The 12930-nt window shown below is 41.8% G+C and overlaps 1 protein-coding gene across 4 annotated transcripts in view; it reads right to left on the bottom strand.

The window, feature by feature from the left end:
* Window positions 1-11219, bottom strand: part of ldlrad3 (low density lipoprotein receptor class A domain containing 3) — a 114902-nt gene extending 103683 nt beyond the window's left edge. The window contains exon 1 of one of the 4 annotated variants that reach the window (XM_021600535.3): window positions 10871-11219. In XM_021600535.3, coding sequence (XP_021456210.3) covers window positions 10871-10922 — 52 coding nt within the window. In that variant the 5' untranslated portion in view covers window positions 10923-11219. Of the gene's footprint in view, window positions 1-10214; window positions 10348-10870 lie in introns of those variants that run through there. The other 3 variants (XM_090230478.1, XM_090230485.1, XM_090230494.1) reach the window with 3 other exon arrangements.
* Window positions 11220-12930: the final 1711 nt, after the last annotated feature.

Below are 12930 nucleotides of genomic sequence, written 5' to 3' on the forward strand. Positions count from 1 at the left end.
CGCAGCATGGTAAGTGGCCATTATGTTTAATACGAAAAACAACAGAACACTAGAACAAAACAAAATAACGTGCATCAATGAAAACCGAAACAGTGCCGTGTGGCAACAAACACTCACACGGAAACAAACACCCACAACTCAAAAGAGAAACCCAGGCTACCTAAGTATGAATCTCAATCAGAGACAACTAACGACACCTGCCTCTGAATGAGAACCATACTAGGCCGAAACAGAAACCAAACATAGAAAAACAAACATAGACTGCCCACCCCAACTCACGCCCTGACCATACTAAATAAAGACAAAACAAAGGAAATAAAGGTCAGAACATGACACCAAGGGGAAGAGCATACAGCACATTCTAGGCCAAACAATGGTGAGCAGTACAGTTAACAAGTCATATGTTGTCATATGTTGTCACCTTATTTAAATATCTCACCAGGATTACAAACTTTGGCCCACCGAAGTTAGCAGTACAGGGTCTTTGAACTTCACAAACTATGTCAGAGAAGATTCTTAGCTATCGATGTATAAAACCATCCAACCAGTCAAAGGTTTAATCTTGGCTCCAGGGAAGTAGATATGATCGATAGACGACAATGATGAGACTGAGCCTTTCATGGAATAGCAAAGCACTTTGGATCGATCAGCAATCAATTTCTAATGAGTTCTCTGGACAATCTTTTTTTCAAACCTCTTCTTTTGTTTCCCCTTCGATCCATACATCTCTAGATAGATCAGCTCCATGAAGCAGCATGATTAATAGATCACAGAGCAGAGCTCAGGTTGGATGGAAGGAGATGCTTCATCTCAGGTAGAGATGGACAGAATCCCATCCAAATTAAATGAAAATAATACAGAAAGAATAACAAACAAGTGGTCTAATTAATCCCATTACACGTAGTATTTTATTCAGGAATTCAATGATTGCCGATAGAGGATTTGTCTGCACTTTTGAAAGCACAGTGTGGGATATTCTCATATCTGCTTCAACTACTGAATTCTGTCTGTAATAGTCTGGCCCATGTCTGTAAAACACAGCATGTCAAAACACATGGCCCATGTCAAAACACAGCACTGGTATTGAGTTGAAAGTATGGTGCTGTGCTGGGGAGGTCTGAAATGTGACTTCAGTCATGTGGCTTTGTTTAACAACTCTGGGAAATGGCACCAACTCTATCACACACAAGGCAGGCTTAATGTTTTTATTTATTTAAATAAAATTTTACCCCATTTTCTCCCCAATTTTGTGGTATCCAATTGCTTAGTAGCTACTATCTTGTCTCATCGCTACAACTCCCGTACGGGCTCGGGAGAGACGAAGGTTGAAAGTCGTGCGTCCTCCGATACACAACCCAACCAAGCCGCACTGCTTCTTAAAAAAGCTTGCATCCAACCCAGAAGCCAGCCGCACCAATGTGTCGGAGGAAACACTGTGCACCTGGCAACCTTGGTTAGTGCGCACTGCGCCCGGCCCGCCACAGGAGTCGCTGGTGCGCGATGAGACAAGGATATCCCTACCGGCCAACCCCTCCCTAACCCGGACGACGCTAGGCCAATTGTGCGTCCCCCCACGGATCTACCGGTCGCGGCCGGTTACGACAGAGCCTGGGCGCGAACCCAGAGTCTCTGGTGGCACAGCTGGCGCTTGCTTTGCTATTCCATGAAAGGCTCAGTCTCATCATTGTCGTCTATCGATCATATCTACTTCCCTGGAGCCAAGATTAAACCTTTGACTGGTTGGATGGGCCCTTAACCACTGCGCCACCCGGGAGGCCCAAGGCAGGCCTAATTGAAGGGACACAGTAGGACAATGTTACGGACACAGGTATCCTGTGTGTGTGTGTGTGTGTGTATCCTGTGTGTGTATTTAGTTTCTCTCCTTCGCCCCTCGTCACAGGTGGCAATCATCATTCCCCAATCAGTCACCAATTAGAAGACACCTCCTCCTGTTTCCATTACCCTATCACATCCCCTTTCCCTTGGTTTAAAAACCCAGTCAGTTGTTTTCTCTGGAGCTCGATCTCTGTGTTTCAATCTCTCTGTGTGCCAATCTCTCGCTATATCTCTCTCCCGCTGGATTGAGCGCTCTTTTGGTTTTTGTTCATACATGTCACATTTGTCTGGAATTATGTGAGTATTGTTTTGTTATGGTGTTTGATGGTGGGGTGCCAAGGGGTGCCAAAAAAGGAAAGGGGTGCCAAGTCGCCCATGGGCATACACTACCCGTAGGGTACACTAGGTAGGTAAACTTTGTCTAAATACACTAGTTAGAACTGTATTTTTGGTTAGTTAGTTAGCTGTATTGAAGTAGGCTAGTCTAGCTTAGGGGTATTTTTGGATATTTGTTTCTTTCCTTGGGTCCAGCTCAGCCCCTTTCCCTACCCCCCTTTACCGTGTGTTTAAAATTAAACCATGAGTGTTTGACGGTAATTTAGTTGTCTGTGGTTTTTCATTCTCACTGTTACTTTTTCACTATTATACTTTGCACGAGTTATGTTACGGGTCTAGTTACCATCCCCCCCCCTAGACTGCCGGGCCATCAGGGATTCGTAACAGACAATGATTGGGAGCATATCAGCTGAAGTGAAAACACACACACATGGTATGCACATACTGCACAGACACACATACAGTCACAGATGTTTGTGCATGGACACACACACACACACACACACACACAGGGCTAGCCACTAAACACCCTTCCCTGACAATAGAACAACCCAGGAGCACAATATGAACCAAAGGTAAACCATATACAACATGGTTCTGCTCCTCGACTGAGTCTCACCAGGTGAGAAATTATTACGGCATCCGATGGTGGTTATGAATAAAAAACATCCAACCACCGGTGTCTTGAAGTGTGAAGTACTACTGAGACTGTAATGGAACACATTAATCTTGATTATGGCGATATCGGGCATGCTTACATCTGTCTGTTTCCTCACACTGCCATTGCAGTTATTTTTGGCGCGCTGCTTCACATTAAATACAATAACAAATCTGAGGACGGCAGATATAGGAGATAGTCATTGAATAAATCATATCCTTGTTTGGACCCCAGGAAGAGTAGCTGTCGGATAGAAAGAAGTGTGTTTCTGTGCAGTATCAGGCCATGAGGACTCTGCAAGCAATAAGGTTTGACATACAATCGTGGCCAAAAGTTTTCACAGTCTGCTGCTTCAGTTTATGATGGCAATTTGCATATACTCCAGAATGTGATCAGATAAATTGCAATTAATTGCAAAGTCCCTCTTTGCCATGCAAATAACTGAATCCCCAAAAAAACATTTCCACTGAACTTCAGCCCTTCCACAAAAGGACCAGCTGACATGTCACTGACTCTCTCGTTAACACAGGTGTGAGTGTTGGTAGGGACAAGGCTGGAGATCACACTGTCATGCTGATTGAGTTCGAATAACCGACTGGAAGCTTCAAAAGGAGGGTGGTGCTTGGAATCATTGTTCTTCCTCTGTCAATCATGGTTACCTGCAAGGAAACACGTGCCGTCATCATTGCTTTGCACAAAAAGGGCTTCACAGGCAAGGATATTGCTGCCAGTAACATTGCACCTAAATCAACCATTTATCGGATCTTCAAGGAGAGCAGTTCAATTGTTGTGAAGAAGGCTTCAGGGCGGCCAAGAAAGTCCAGCAAGCGCGAGGACCGTCTCCTAAAGTTGATTCAGCTTCAGGATCGGGGCACCACCAGTCCCGAGCTTGCTCGGGAATGGCAGCAGGCAGGTGTGAGTGCATCTGCACACACAGTGAGGCAAAGACTTTTGGGGCATCCGGAAAAAAGCTTGTCCAGAGAAGACCAGGTGAGTTCTACCATCAGTCCTGTGTCATGCCAACAGTAAAGCATCCTGAGACCATTCATGTGTGGGGTTGCTTCTCAGCCAAGGGAGTGGGCTCACTCACAATTTTGCCTAGGACCACAGCCATGAATAAGGAATGGTACCAACACATCCTCCGAGAGCAACTTCTCCCAACCATCCAGGAACAGTTTGGTGACGAACAATGCCTTTTCCAGCATGATGGAGCACCTTGCCATAAGGCAAAAGTGATAACTAAGTGGCTCAGGGAACAAAACATCGATATTTTGGGTCCATGGCCAGGAAACTCCCCAGGCCTTAATCCCATTGAGAACTTGTGGTCAATCCTCAAGAGGCGGGCGGACAAACAAAAACCCACAAATTCTGACCAACTCCAAGCATTGATTATGCAAGAATGGGCTGCCGTCAAGATGCTCAGGATGTGGCCCAGAAGTTAATTGACCACATGCCAGGGCAGATTGCAGAGGTCTTGGAAAAAGAAGGGTCAACACTGCAAATATTGACTCTTTGCATCAACTTCATGTAATTGTCAAATGCCTTTGACACTTATGAAATGCTTGTAATTATAATTCACCATTCCATAGTAACATTTTACAAATATCTCAAGACACTGAAGCAGAGAACTTTGGAAATGAATATGTGTCATTCTCAACTTTTGGCCATGACTGTACAGTGAGGTCCACAAGTATTTGGACAGTGACACTTTTTGTTTTGGCTCTATATTGAAATGGTACAATGACTATGAGGTTAAAGTGCAGACTGTCAGCTTTAATTTGAGAGTATTTTCATCCATATTGGGTGAAACATTTAGAACAGCATTTCCCAAACTCGGTCCTCGGGATCCCACGGGGTGCACATTTGTTTTTGCCCTAACACTACAAAGCTGATTCAGATTATCAAAGCTTGATGATTAGTTGATTATGTGAATCAGCTGTGTTGTGCTAGGGCAAAAACCAAAATGTGCTCCCCTTGGAGTCCCGAGGACTGAGTTTAGGAAACCCTGGTTTAGATAGTGCCCACATTTTAAGGAACCAAAAGTATTCTGACAAATTCACTTATGCAGTATGTGTATTAAAGTAGTCAAAGGTTAAGTATTTGGTCCCATATTCCTAGCAAGCAATAACTATATCAAGCTTGTGACTACAAACGTGTTGGATGCATTTGCAGTTGGTTTTGGTTGTGTTTCAGATTATTGTTCACAATATACAGTTCCAATTAAGTTTGGACACCTACTTTTTATTTATTTGTACGATTTTCTACATTGTAGAATACGTGAACATATCAAAATGATGAAATTACACATATGGAATCATGTAGTAACCAAAAAAGTGTTAAACAAATCAAAATATATTTTATATTTGAGATTCTTCAAAGTAGCCACCCTTTGCCTTGATGACAGCTTTGCACACTCTTGGCATTCTCAAAAAAACAGCTTAATGCATTTCAATTAACAGGTGTGCCTTAAGTTCATTTGCGGAATTTCTTTCCTTAGTGTGTTTGAGCCAATCAGTTGTGCTGTGACAAGGAATGGGTGGCATAGGGAAGATAGGGCTATTAGGTCAAATACCAAGTCCATATTATGGCAAGAACAGCTCAAATAAGCAAAGGGAAATCACAGCCCATCATTACTTTAAGACAAGAAGGTCAGTCAATCCAGAAAATGTCAAGAATTTTGAACAAATCTTCAAGTGCAGTCGCAAAAACCATCAAGCGCTATGATGAAACTGGCTCTCATGAGGACCGCCCCAGGAAAAGAAGACCCAGAGTTACATCTGCTGTAGAGGATCAGTTAATTAGAGTTACCTGGCTGTCATGAGGGCCGCCACAGGAAAAGAAGACCCAGAGTTACATCTGCTGTAGAGGATCAGTTAAATAGAGTTACCTGGCTGTCATGAGGACCGCCACGGGAAAAGAAGACCCAGAGTTACCTCTGCTGCAGAGGATAAATTCATTACAGTTACCAGCCTCCAAAATTGCAGCCCAAATAAAAGCTTCAGAGTTCAAGTAACAGACACATCTCAACATCAACTGTTCAGAGGAGACTGCGTGAATCAGGCCTTCATGGTCGAATTGCTGCAAAGAAACCACTAATACAGGACACCAATAAGAAGAGACTTGCTTGGGTCAAGAAACATGAGCAATGGACATTAGACCGGTGGATATCTGACCATTGGTCTGATGAGTCCATATTTGAGATTTTTGGTTCCAACCGCCGTGTCTTTGTGAGACGCAGAGTAGGTGAATGGATAATCTCCGCATGTGTAGTTTCCACCGTGAAGCATGGAGGTGGTGGTGTGATGGTGCTTTGCTGGTGACACTGTCAGTGATTTACTTAAAATGCAAGGTACACTTAACCAGCATAGCTACCACAGCATTCTGCAGTGATATGCCATCCCATCTGGTTTGCGCTTGTGTGGGACTATCATTTGATTTTCAACAGGACAATGACCCAACACACCTGTGTAAGGGCTATTTGACAATGAAGGAGAGTGATGGAGTGCTGCATCAGATGATCTGGCCTCCACAATCCCCCCACCTGAAACCAACTGAGATGAGTTGGACCGCAGAGTGAAGGAAAAGCAGCCAACAAGTGCTCAGCCTATGTGGGAACTCCTTCAAGACTGTTGGAAAGGCATTCCAGGTGAAGCTGGTTGAGAGAATGCCCAGAGTGTGCAAAGCTGTCTTCAAGGCAAAGGGTGGCTACTTTGAAGAATCTCAAATATAAAATAATTTGATTTGTTTAACACTTTTTTTGGTTATTACATTATTCCATATGTGTTATTTCATAGTTTTGATGTCTAAAAATAAAGAAACCCTTGAATGAGTAGGTGTGTTGTGTTCAAACTTGACTGGTACTGTAAATGAATGGTAAATGTATTGTGTCATTTTGGAGTCAGTTATTGTAAATAAGAATGAAATATGTTTCTGAACACTTCTACATTTTTTTTAGGGGGGGGGGGGGGGGGGGGTGTATATATTTATGCCTCCGTAACATTCTCACTCATCATTATTCACAATTCATGAATGATTATTCGTAATCATGGTACCATCCATATTAATGTAGAATTGTTAGGAAACATATTCTATTTTCATTTATACTAAGTGACTCCAAAATAACACAATACATTATTTCCCATTAATTTATGTTGGGAACAAAATAGTCAAAAACAACCAAAACAAACTGCAAATGCATCCAACAAGTTTGTAGAGTCACAAGTTTGATGTAGTAGTCATTGTTTGCTAGGAATGTGGGATTAAATGCTAAACTTTAGACTACTTTAATACACAAGTGAATTTATCAAAATATTTCTGGTTCTCTAAAATGGGGGGACTATCTATAAGTGCTGTCTTTTCTAAATGGTTCACCCGCTATGGATAAATACCCCAAATAAAGTTGAGTCAGCACTCATAGTCATTGCATCATTACAAATCCAAAGTGCTGAGTACAAAGCCAAAACAACAAAACAAATGTTACTGTCCAAATACTTTACCTCACTATATATGCTACGCTAGCACGATCACTTCATTATGCATTAATTCTGACAGGTGAGACATGGTCAGGTGGAGCTTTGGTGATTCACATGGTTCTTCATTGAGAAGGTGGTGGGACACCACTATTCTATAGTGCTAATGACTAAGTTTTTTTGGCCATTCTCTCACTTCAGGGGCAAGCCTGGAAAAGACCACAAAAAAATACCGTACACACACACACAAGTTATTCCAGCCAGGTCTGTTGTGATTTATATGGTTCATTATAACGGGAATTCTTTACAACCAAACAGAACAGGGTGCCATTGAACACAGTCACGGGAGGAGGAAGACACATTAAATGGCCTCTGCAGAGCACAAACAGACAGAACTGGAGTCCATTTTGAAAAGTTATATTTACAATGTATGCGCAGGTTTAATTTGCTCGGTTTCACTTTGTTATTAATGACAGCCAGCTGTGTGTGTGAGTGAGAGATCAGGTCTTGGTGACCTTGATCGGTCAGACCAAAATGGGTCGGTTGCAGAGTCGAGGCCTGAAGTTTGACAGCCCTCTAAATCTAAAACATATAACTTTAACACATTTAATGCATGTGTCATATGTATGGATTTACCACTGTTTAAGATATTACCAACTAAAGTAATATAGGCCTTCATACTGTACTGCAACACTGAGACTGAGACTGTGTTTTATACCAGAGTTCACAAGGGCCAAAAAAATGTGAAATGAGAGTTACTGAGAAAGACATCAAGACAAAAGGGAGTCAGCTAAAAAACCTTCCCCCATTCCAAAATGTAAAATGAGTAGCAGAAAAGCATTGAGTGGCTGCTGCCATACATTAAAAATTTGTAGCACTAGCCACTTTAAACAATGCCACTTAATATAATGTTTACATACCCTACATTAATCATCTCATGTGTATATACCATACTCTATACCACCTACTGCATCTTGCCATCTTTATGTAATACATGTATCACTAGCCACTTTAAACAATGCCACACCAAAAAATTAGGAATAACCAAAGGCTTTGATTTCTGGTCATAGAGATAGAAAAGTGGTTTTGGAAAACATCTACCAGAAAAGTCTTAAAAGGTATGAGAAACGTATGAAAACATAAGAATGTTGAAGTAAAGACCCCTGACTAATATCAACACTTATATTTAGTTTCGGATAAATTATTTGCCTACTGTACATTTTTAAAACACAACCTTATGCTTGTAATTCTGTTACCAAAAACCTACATATTTTTAAGATATTTACTTCTAATTTCTCTCCCTCATGAGGGAGAATAATGAATACGTAACAAAGAAAGTTAGATGTACCAATTAGTTCGTGTTTTTACCAATATTAAGTTTGTTTATGAATTAAGTGATTAAAACCGAAATCATAAAACACAGTTGGCTCACGTGCTACTGTCATCCTTTCCACTGGCACACTGTTATGTTCAGCTCATAACTGTTTTCTTTCTCTTTCTGTCATCTGGTGGTTAAAGCAAGACTATAAAAACAATCTGGACAACCTCTCCCTCTCTCTCGCCAGTTAGTCACGGCCGTTACCGACACCTACGACCTTTTCTTTTACTGTAACAAGGACATCCATGGACGGGCCAAATATGAACCAATCATAAATGTCTGTTTCACAAGTTTGGACAGCACAGTACAGTACAGTAGAGAACAATAAAGGGCCCGGTTTCCCAAAAGCATCTTAAGACTAAGTTCATCGTTAGAGCCTGTACAGAAAGGTACAGTAGAGTTCAGTAAAGTACAGTAGAGCACACTGGAGTAGAGAACCATGTTTGCTTTAATGCACTGTACTCTACTGTACTGAACATGTGTACTTTACTGTACTGAACTCTGCTGTGCCATACTGTGATGTCCAAACTTGTGAAACATAGACGTCTATGATTGGTTCAGATTTTGTCTGGTCCGGACCAACCAAATGTGGTCGTTTGGGGGCAGAGCTCATTCAAATAATAGCCCGTGTGTAGAATAATACCCAAATATGCTAAACATATAATGCATATTTCTACATTTGTGTACCTGTTCAGGATGCATCACCATGAAGAGAATGATATTCATACCCATAATAATGCATTTCTGTATAGTACAAATCAGGGACCAATGATGTAATTCCGTTAGCGGTTTAAAACCCACTTCACTTCAATAACCAAAATAAAAAATGTGAAACTCAATGTGTCATGTCATAGCTGTCTTCTTGCAGACATCCTTGAATCTTCATTTTTGGAAAACGTTGTCGCATTAGAAACTAAGGGCGATTTTACCGTAATATCGTTACGAAACTTTGCATCTGCACAGTTCTTCCAGTAAATGTGTTTTGTGACATTACCTGTGTAAATTGTTCAAAGTAGTACTTGTTCAAAGAGTTGTATGTTTTGTTAAACTTTAAAAAGCTATGTTTTTTTAGCATACATTTTAAAGTGACACATCTGTTCTCATTGCGGACAAGTCAACTAAGTACTCTGACGTAGCCTTTAAATCTGAAACATGTTGAGTTTGAATAACAAAAAGGCATCATATTTTGAACTCCCATTGCCCTCATAGAGTGGCTCAATGTGTTTTGCACAGCAAATCAAACTTCACCTGTCAGTCTTTATTCAAACCGTGTCGAACGGTCTATGCAACTTGGTAACAGGCATCATACTAGAGCCTACGCTGGACTTTATTGAATGAAAAACGATCTACTATGTAACTATAAACACAATATTGTTACTACAGTTTTTCCTGTGTAGGCTAGTTGCTCTCAATATAGGGCTCTGGTTACATGTACTTACAATAATTATATAGGCATACATGGTAGGCCACAAGTTCATGTAGCCATACTGAAAGCATTTAAAATCGTATCCTGGTAATGTAATTCTGTAATACTTACTGCCTGCTGCACAGTCTGATAGAAGTGTAAATAGAGGCAGACTAGGCTTCTCTCCATGCCCCCACTCGGCCCTTCAGCTGCCATGGCGGGGCAGGGGCACAGATTGACTTGTCAACGTTGCCCTGTCAACAACCTCAGATCATAACAACCCTGCGTCCTCTGACTCCTCTCCCTCTGATTTACCTCTCACACTTCACATAGCATCCTTACTCACAAACATACAGTATAAGGCAATCTAGCCCTACACATGGCTGCCAGACGTTTAACGGCATAAACTGACATGCAATGCAATGCGATGTCCTGGGAAACATAGCCAACGGGAATTTGAGAATAGCCCGCTGCTTTCGGGTTTGGCAAAAGTAAAACAACCGGACGTAGCGGAACTAAATCGACTTCGCAGCCTGTTGGTTGCACATACTTTGCCCCAACTCCGCTTGAAGTTAGCGCTGGTTACATTGCAACAGTGTAACATTTTGACAACAACGATATTGTGCACACAAAAGTGGCAAATAGGATATATCGTTATTGTTACGTCTGTTGCGAAAGCACGCGTGTTATTTCCCTTCCAGGGCAGCCACAGCGGCACTGTTAGAAGCGCCTACAGATTAAAAAGCTTGAATACGAAATAATACGTATTAAAAAAAAAAAAAACTTACCAACCGAGCTTGAGCCCGTCCCCGAACTAAGCAAGATGTACCAGATCCACATCTTATGGTCTTTTTTCGGCCTGCCCTTTTTGCACCCCGCCGCGGGCCAACAATCGGGGCAATAGAACACTTATCCGGTTTGCTCCTATCTCCACTTTCGCGTTGTTTTCTCCTTTTTTCTATTCGGGACAAAGTTAGAAAATGGCTTGCGTGAAGAGCCGGATTCTCACAGGGACAGAGTTTTCAGAATCAGGGCTGGGGAGGAAGAGGCTGGCGGTGGTAGGGGCTTGAGGGGTGGTGGCAGGGGATTCGGAGTGAGTGGGGATCACTGGGTGGGGATCGGTTTAGCGCCGTGTGAGAGGCGGAGACTTGTGGCTGCTACAGAAGACTAAAGGTCGGTTGGGAGTAGGACCATGTATGTGCCTCGAAGGCAGGCACTCACATAAGTTCTTGATCACAGAACATGTGATATAGCCAGGCATCTATTAATCCAAAAATGTTGAAAATAGTGACATTCAGCCATTAGTTATTCGTACTTTATACATACTTTGTTTGTGAGATTAAATCTCTGTAGACTTTAAACTTCTGGTTTGTGAGATTACATATCTGTAGACTTTAGACTTTGGAGACCTGGGAAAAACTATGTGGAAGGTGCACTGAGCAGTTTAAATAGGCTACAGTTCCTTGTTTGCTCTCAATCAAAAAGAACTACAGAAGTTAAAACATCCGTTTCTAAATAAATATGTATACAAGTGTATATGTTTTTCCCTTATGTGAACTTCTATTTCAATAAGAGTAAACTATTCAGTCAATGTATCAAGATATACATTGCATTAGCATCTCTCTCTCAAACACACACATATATACACACACACACAACCAAGCATGCACACACACAAAACACACACAGTCTGTCTGTCACAGTGTCAGTGTTATGAATAGTGTGTCAACTCTGAAAACAGAGGGAGCAGATGGAAGAGGAGTGATGAGCTTTCACCAGAGCAGACCTATCCTCTTTATCGTTCAACACAGCTGTGTGAAGTCAAAGACAGACCCAAACAAAAAGCCAGCTTTTGATAACACCCTAACCTGCAGGCATATGATCTGGAAAAGCCCCCACTATCAAACAACCTCCAGCCCTAAAAGAATTCATCAGCACATTGCTTATCAAGGCAGCTGGGCCTGGAGCAGGCAGGCAAACAGGCAGCACAGGGGGTCAGATAAATGCATGAGGCCATTGTCATCAATCTCGGTTTGATCTACAATACCAGTCAAAAGTTTGGACACACCTGCTCATTCAAGGGTTTTTCTTTATTTGTACTATTTTCGAACATTGTATAATAATAGTGAAGACATCAAAACTAGGAAATAAATCATATGGAATCACGTACTAACCAAAAAAGTGTTAAACAAATCAAAATATATTTTATATTTGAGATTCTTCAAAGTGGCCACCCTTCTTCTTCATGACAGCTTTGCACAGTCTTGGCATTCTCTCAACCAGCTTCACCTGGAATGCTTTTCCAACAGTCTTGTGAGGAGTTTCCACATATGCTGAGCACTTGTTGGATGCTTTTCCTTCACTCTGCGATCCAACTCATCCAAAACCATCTCAATTGAGTTGAGGTCGGGTGATTATGGAGTCCAGATCATCTGATACAGCACTCCATCACTCTCCTTCTTAGTCAAATAGCCTTTACACAGCTTAGAGGTGTGTTGGGTTATTGTCCGGTTGAAAAACAAATGATAGTCCCACTAAGCTCAAACCAGATGGGATGGAGTATTACTGCAGAATGCTGTGGCAGCCATGCTGGTTAAGTGTGCCTTTAATTCTAAATAAATCACAGACAGTGACACCATCACACTACCTTCACGGTGGAAACCACACATGCGTATACCATCTGTTCACCTACTCTGCATCTCACAAAGACACAGCGGTTGGAACCAAAAATCTCAAATTTGGACAGATTTCCGCCGACCTAATGTCTAATGTCCATTGCTTGTGTTTCTTGGCCCAAGCAAGTCTCTTCTTATTATTGTTGTCCTTTACAGTTGATATTGAGATGCGT

Source organism: Oncorhynchus mykiss, chromosome 1, assembly GCF_057628025.1.
Source record: "Oncorhynchus mykiss isolate SJ-2025 chromosome 1, ASM5762802v1, whole genome shotgun sequence".
In the NCBI taxonomy this organism is placed as follows: domain Eukaryota; kingdom Metazoa; phylum Chordata; class Actinopteri; order Salmoniformes; family Salmonidae; genus Oncorhynchus; species Oncorhynchus mykiss.